Source organism: Martes martes, assembly GCF_963455335.1.
Source record: "Martes martes genome assembly, chromosome: X".
In the NCBI taxonomy this organism is placed as follows: Eukaryota; Metazoa; Chordata; class Mammalia; order Carnivora; family Mustelidae; genus Martes; species Martes martes.
Genome location: NC_137897.1, coordinates 77,204,992 through 77,212,067, shown reverse-complemented (window position 1 = coordinate 77,212,067; position 7,076 = coordinate 77,204,992). Strand labels below are relative to the sequence as shown.

Genomic DNA, 7,076 nt, shown 5'->3' with positions numbered 1-7,076 from the left:
AAATGCTATTACTTCTTTTAAGATTTTATTTATTTGTTTGTTTGTGTGTGAGAGAGAGAGAGAGGGAGAGAGCGAGTGGGAGCAGTGGGGGAGGGGTAGAGGGAGAAGCAGATTTCCCACTGAGCAGAGAGCCCAAAGGGGGAAAGGAATGGATCCCAGGACCCTGGGATCATGACCTGAGCTGAAGGCAGACACTTAACCAACTGAGCCACCTAGGCACCCTTCCAAATGCTTTTAACTCAAAATAATCCTTATGCCAAAGGGGCATATTTTGGGGCAGCATATTCATATTGATATTCATATCAACTTTCACTCTCATAGGAAGTTTAAAATAAAAAAGACTCACAAATTAAAAATAGACCCAGCCATAAAACTAAAAAAATTTAAATTAACATTAATGAGATTGATTAAATGTTGCTTTGTTGTCTCGGAATCACCATCTGCAATATGAATGGAGCAGTGATGCTACAGCACAGATTCCTTTGACTTAAACGTTCCTTCAGTAGTGGGAGCTTGATGACTCCTCCTCAACCCTCTGCCAGTTTCCTTAAACTACTGCAGAACCTCTATCAGAACAAAATGATATACTTATTATGAAGCAAACACACTCTTTAAGTATTAAATACAGTTTTACATTCTTCTCATGGACTAGAAACAGAATTTCACTGATTTAAGATGCCTTTAATTTTTAGATGCATCATTATTTTACACACTACAAAAGGAAAACAATACTTCCAATTAAAGTGTGGGACAATGTTAAGGTGCCAACAACTGTAAGATGCATCATAACTTCAGAGATACCAAACTATGGGAAAAATAAGTCTATCTACTACTAGTGAATACAGTAGTACTACTTTTTGCCATGACACTATTTTTTAGAACTCTTTTTCTAAATTAACATATAATGTATTGTTTCTGGGGTACAGGTCTGTGATTCATCAGTCTTACACAATTCACAGCACTCACCATAGCACATACCCTCCCCAATGTCCATCACCCAGAGACCCCATCCCTGCCACCTACATCCCCTCCAGCAACCCTCACTTCATTTCTTGAGATTAAGAGTTTCTTCTGGTTTGTCTCCCTCTCTGCTTTTATCTTGCTTCATTTTTCCCGCCCTTCCCCTGTGATCCTCTGTCTCATTTCTCAAATTCCTCATATCAGTCAGATCATATGATTGTCTTTCTCTGATTGACTTATTTCACTTAGCATAATACCCTCTAGTTCCATGCATGTTGCTGCAAATGGAAAGATTTCTTTTGATGGCTGCGTAATATTCCATTTTATATACATACTACTTCTTCTTTATCCATTCATCTGTTGATGGACATCTAGGCTCTTTCCATAGTTTGGCTATTGTGGACATTGCTGCTATCAGGTGCACACGCCCCTTCAGATCACTACATTTGTATATTTAGGGTGAATACCCTGTAGTGCAATTGCTGGGTCAGAGAGTAGCCCTATTTTTAACTTTTTGAGGTACCTCCATACTCTTTTCCAGAGTGGCTACACCAGCTTGCATTCCCACCAACAGTGTAGGTGGGTTCCCCTTTCTCTGCATCCTTGCCAACCCATGAAAATATTTAACATAACACAAAATTTGTCTCCCCAGTTACCAGTTGGTATCCAAACATCCCCATTTTTATCCTATCCTTCAAGCCCAACTTACTTAAGTGTCCTCCTCCTCTGTACAACTTTTGCCTGAGCGCTGTTGCCTGCAGAAGTTTCTGCACAGATGAGAAGGGTTTGGCCATGATCAGAGGCTTGTGGTTTTGTTAGTGTATTTTTGTTTCCATACATCTTGCCTTTCCAAATAGATCATAAACTCAAGGACAGAGTAATTTTTTTTGCTGGTTAAAACACACAACTTTATTGATGAAACACAAGTCGAAGATTAACAAATGTAAACCAATACAAAAGTGTAGCTTATTTATGATTAGTCTGCTGTCAGTTTAGGTAGAGGAAAGAGTAAAAAATATCTCAATCTAGGTAGCAAGATGGAATCAATAAATGCTTTCTTTACACAAGCTCTAGTATTCAATAAATCATTAAAATGCTCCATACTAAAACCAGCCACCACAAGTAACATCACTGATGACTCTTGATATTCATTATTCCAGAGTAGGAGCCAAAAGGATCTCATTGTCATGTAAGCACAGTGGAAAACAAAGACTTTACAAAATGCATTGTTCCCGGTGCACAATGAAAAATTATCTCAATATTGTTTGGGACATACTCCCAATTAGAGTTTGGTCAATACTTTTAGGACTTTTACTTTCACCACCAGATCATTGTGATTTGCTAATGCCTTGATTTTCTTAACACACACTCCAGATTCTTTGAATAAGAAAAAAAGTGAACTTCTGCTGAATTCCTTCTTAGATGATGCAAGCCCTTCATTTTTTATGTTGTCATTTATATTCTCAAATAGAGTAAGGATATTAAGAAGAATCTCTCTGTCCCATTCTTTATTAAAGAGGGAAATCAATTCTGAGGGAACTTTACAACTGACCAGCTCTCTTGTCATGGCTGGATTTTCAGTAAAGTTTATAATTAGTTTCATAATCTGAATCTTGGTGAAGTAATTTCCCAGGAATAACAAAGCAAAAAAGTCTGGAAAAGAATAGGAAAGCAAATGTTGGTAATGATTAGTCACAGTCATGTTGGTTAACAGTCTTAGTCCAGCCATCTGCACAGCTGAGTCCAAGCGACAGATCATGGTATCATCACACACTTGACTGATATATGTCTTAATCTTTCCCTGATTTTCAGCATTCACACTCAAGTTATTAAGGGCATTGTAAGCTTTTTCCCTAATAATAGGATCTTTCGTTTTTATCAGTTTCGCAATAATTGGAAGACCACCCAATTCACGAATGGCATTTTGGTTAAAAGAATATGCTGCGTTGTTACCCAGAGTGACCAAAGCTATTTCTTGAATAAAAGGATCATTTGATCGTTCCAGGATGTTAAGAACCTTTTGAAGGTCAGAAGCACCCAGAATATCATCAATTTTATAGGGAAAGTTAAACTTGCCCCTGCGAACAGGCCATGATGTAGCTGGAGTCCTGGTGCTCTTACCTCGGGTCCTTCCCTTGGTTTTTCCGCTTGCCCTACTTCCAGACCTAGCCCCACTCCTGGTGGGGTGGCAGCCTCCACCCCGGCCTCCTGGGCAGGGTAAACTGGGTGCAAGGGTCCTGTTCCCAGAGATAGTGCCCAACCTGGCTCCTCTGCTGGCCTTTGCACTTGCCTGTTCCTTCAGAGTGCTGAAAAGGGCTTTGGCCTTGGCCTCTAGGCCACCTCCACTCTGAGCCCCCAAGTGGGCCTCTGCCTTTACATCTGAACCATTCTGGAGTTCCATGCCCACCTCGGCCTTGACCTTTGATTCATCCTGAAGTCTAGCCCCAGCCCCCACCCCAGCATTAGCCTTAGCTCCTTTCCCAGTCTGGACGCCAGTCTCTACAATATCACTAGATTCTTCTTCATCGTCTTCCTCATCGTCGTCCCAGATTTTCTCATTCTCATCTCTTCCCCAGGTCAGCCTGTACACGCAGTAGCAGGCGCCAGCCCCGATCACCACACCAGCAGCCACGCAGCCAGCTTCCCGAGTGCGGCCCATGCTGGGGTGAACGTCTGAACCAAATTTTCAACCAGGGTAGAGTGGGGTTGCTCCTACGTTGGGGGTGGAGTCTTCAGCTACAGCTGGCAGGCCTGGTTGCAGCTTGCAGATACAGTGCAACCTAGGAATGAAGGAAAGATTTAAGGCATTAGTCTCCCCATTTTGTGCCTCTGCCTGCAGACAGACTGAACTACAAACCAGCAAACGGACAGGCACGTGACAGGGATTCAGGGCTGGATCACTGATTCCTTTCCTCCATGGGGAAGATAATTTTGAAAGTTTTCCCCACCTCCAGATCCTCCAACCTCATGTTCAACCATCCCACCCCAGTACGTTACATTTAAGGTATCTAATCAGTTCCCTACCTCCCCTACCCCTCCAGATGTCTTGGGGTAGTGGCACCCCCACATACACCAGCACAGGTCCAGGCAGTTTCTTCCTTCTCTTCCTTGCCTGGAAGTCCACTGTGTCCTGCAACCTGCATACAAACGGGTGGGGATGAGGATCCTGAAGGCTCAAGGGACAGGACTTCACCCTGGATGGGATACACTTCCCTCTCCGGAATCTCTGGCCCCAGTTCTGAGTAGCCCAACCCTCTACTCCTCAGTGCAGACTCCTCAGTCGCGGAGCTATGGCTTCAAAATTCAGTATCTCCCTTCCCCATCTCCTTTATCTCTTTCAATCCTTGTTTCTGATTGAAACAAGAATTCAATCAGAATCCCCCTGGTCAGTCACTTCCTTCAAAAGTGACTCCGCAACCCTTTCCCTGTAATAAAATGGATGGTGGTGGAGAGAGTGCTGAAGACAGACTGTAAAATGCACAAAACTCGCCCTTGCCCTTGCCTCTCCCAGCCCCACCATCTCAGAGATACCGGGACACTCCTCCCTCCACCCATTATACCAACTTCCACCGCTCCGGAGCAATTTCCTTCCCCTCTCATCTCAGTTTCTGCCTTCTCCATGAAACCTAAGGACTGCTAACTCTGTGACTGAGTTCTTGACCAACAGAGCAAACCCTAGACACTGTACTCCAAAGACTAATTTGGAGCAAGATCCTCCCCACCCCCACTTCAGGCGACACTCCGCCCCCCAGCCACTTCCTTCCTTTCTGTGTCGTCTAACTTCAAAGCACTTTGTTCGGAAAGCTCCAAAACGGAATAAAGTAGAGGAAAGGAGGGGGGTGCGGAGGCGGTGCCTGGGTCCACTTGGGTTTGCAGTCTTCACAATTCTCCACCCCAGGGGTCCCCAAATAGTGCCACCACCCTCACTCTGACCTGCTTTTTCTGGACAATCTTCCTGCTTTCTACGGTTGAACTGGCCCTAAAGTGCAAGATGCACAGACACACAAGCGACAGGGCAGACAGCTGGGCGGACAGAAGAGCACTTCACAGAGTCCCAATAGCAGCTTTTCCGAATTCAGGATCCTGGTTGTCCAATATTGGCCTCTCACCCCTACCCCGCTGACATCAGCCCTCTTTCTGCCGGCGTGCATTCACCCACTCCGCAGCCCCCACCTTCACTGGTCCGCCATTTTCCCAGCAAAAACCACACCCCTTTCGAACAACTGGACCGGGAGGAGGCGGGGCGACGGAGTAAGGAAAACCAGAGGAGCAAAAGAGCCCCGTCCCTGATGCATTCCCACCCCCAACGACAGCCATTTTCCCTGCAGGCACTGTCACATCCTTTTTCCTACATAAAATAACAGGAAGGCAGCTGGAGTCAGAAATGGGCGCAAGTTAAGTCAAGGACCTCAACCACCCCCACCCCCTCCAGGGCAATCCCACCTTTGCACAGACCTGCAGGGATTCTGGGCAGATACGTTACTCTTTTGCTCTGAGTGGTACAGCGCCCTACTGAAAGACATAGGGAATGACAGAAGCACAGCCCCACGATTCTGGCTTGGTAAATGGACCAGCACACATGGCAAGAATCTTTATAGCTGCCCTTCCCAATTCAAGGCCCTGAATGCCAAAGTTTTCAGATCCCCTCCCTCCTGGTCTGGGGTGTCCCCTGGAATCGGGACCCCAGCGTCCACCATTTTTGTTCTTGTAAGGGCCAGGGATAGTGCAAGCCTGTGGAGAAAGCAGGCCTTGTCCCTCTTTGGTCTCCACCCTCCGCTCCCCGCACCGCACGGATCCCCCAGGCAGCGCCCATCCACACACAGACCTGCTGGGATACGGGCAGTTACCTCCTCCTCCTTCCCTGGCCACAGGCCCGCCCGCCCTCTGGGTAATATGGAGCTGGTAACCGGACCAAACCAGGACCAGGATTAGAAGGACGCCTGCAAACGTCAGCTCCTGCTCACGTAAGGGCCACGTCACCCGTGAGTTCAAGACCCCAATTACCACTCCCACCAGCAGTGCGGCAAGAGCCAGCCCACCCCTTTCCTTCCCGGCTACATCAGGTCCTGCCACTCATTTTCTTCTGCCAATCCCAGAGGCTGAGGAGAGCTTCTCCTTGTGGCTGGAATTTGCCTTTCTCTGGTTAACAGGGAGAAAGTGCATCTGTTCCCTTGTCCATTGGTCTTTTCTTCCTCTTTGAGGAATAGTTTTTTTTTCCCTTCTCTATTCCCTGTCCAATTGCTTCTCCCCTTCTCTCACTTTCCCCCACCCCTAGCCATGAAGAGCCAGCATTTTCCCTGCACTCCTATATGCAATGGAAAGATCTCAGAAAAGAATATACATAGTGGGAGTGTCTTACTTTCTTAAACTTTCCTGTTCATTTTTAAAAATCAGTAATGTGTTACTTTTATATTGAGACAATTAAATGATGCTATTTTCATTTGAGTGGAGAATATAAGTGGGAGCGAAAACCCAAAAGGCCTCATTAATTACATTATATTTATTTATAATACAAGAAAAATGTTTTACTGGTTATAACCAAATGGCAGCTTTCAAAACATACTAATCCATTTTAAAATTGAAAACAATTTTTTTCATACGATCTATGAATTAGTCCACAAAGAGATCTAATCTTTAGTCGTCTAATTTTGGCCAGTTAATGTAAATGATCTACTACTTTTTCTACTTTAGAATCAACTTACAATTTGATAAAACAAAAACAATACAATCCTGTCTTGTTTGATTAAAGAAAGACATGTATTTAATGTCCCAAAGTCTTGGCGGAATGCTGCAGGAACCTGTTGTGATTTGATGGCTGTTTTGAACACCTGCTCCTGGATTAGATTCCGGACCACTAAGGTGGAGGCAGCTGAGGGTGTGGGGAATGTAGAAATGGTCTGATCTCTCAGCTCTGTCAAAAAGGGAGGAAGGAGGTTGCTGACCCTCTACCTCCTTTCATATTCCTGAGCCTTCATTCCCTGCATTCAGCCACTTGACTCTATCTCTGGTTCTAAAAGTACACAGGGAGTGGTGACCAAGGTGGTAAATACCACCTTTACTCAGGGGACCAACTTGAGTAACTGTCTTTGGCTTCTTCCCTTTCTCCCTCCCTCCCC

At 45.2% G+C, this 7,076-nt stretch overlaps 1 protein-coding gene across 4 annotated transcripts; it reads right to left on the bottom strand.

The window, feature by feature from the left end:
- Window positions 1-1,849: 1,849 nt before the first annotated feature.
- ARMCX1 (armadillo repeat containing X-linked 1) lies at window positions 1,850-5,933 on the bottom strand. Of its 4 annotated transcripts, none has more exons than XM_080795340.1 (3): window positions 5,786-5,933; window positions 3,985-4,097; window positions 1,850-3,740 (listed from the first exon to the last, which is right to left on the bottom strand). In XM_080795340.1, the coding sequence occupies exon 3, from the start codon at window positions 3,617-3,619 to the stop codon at window positions 2,243-2,245; it is 1,377 nt and encodes a 458-aa protein (XP_080651466.1). In that variant the 5' UTR covers window positions 3,620-3,740; window positions 3,985-4,097; window positions 5,786-5,933; the 3' UTR covers window positions 1,850-2,242. The 4 variants fall into 4 exon arrangements, with proteins under 4 accessions (XP_080651466.1, XP_080651467.1, XP_080651468.1 ...); XM_080795341.1 differs by having other exon boundaries at window positions 5,808-5,933; XM_080795342.1 differs by lacking the exon at window positions 5,786-5,933 and adding an exon at window positions 4,894-5,166.
- Between the last annotated feature and the right edge of the window lie 1,143 nt (window positions 5,934-7,076).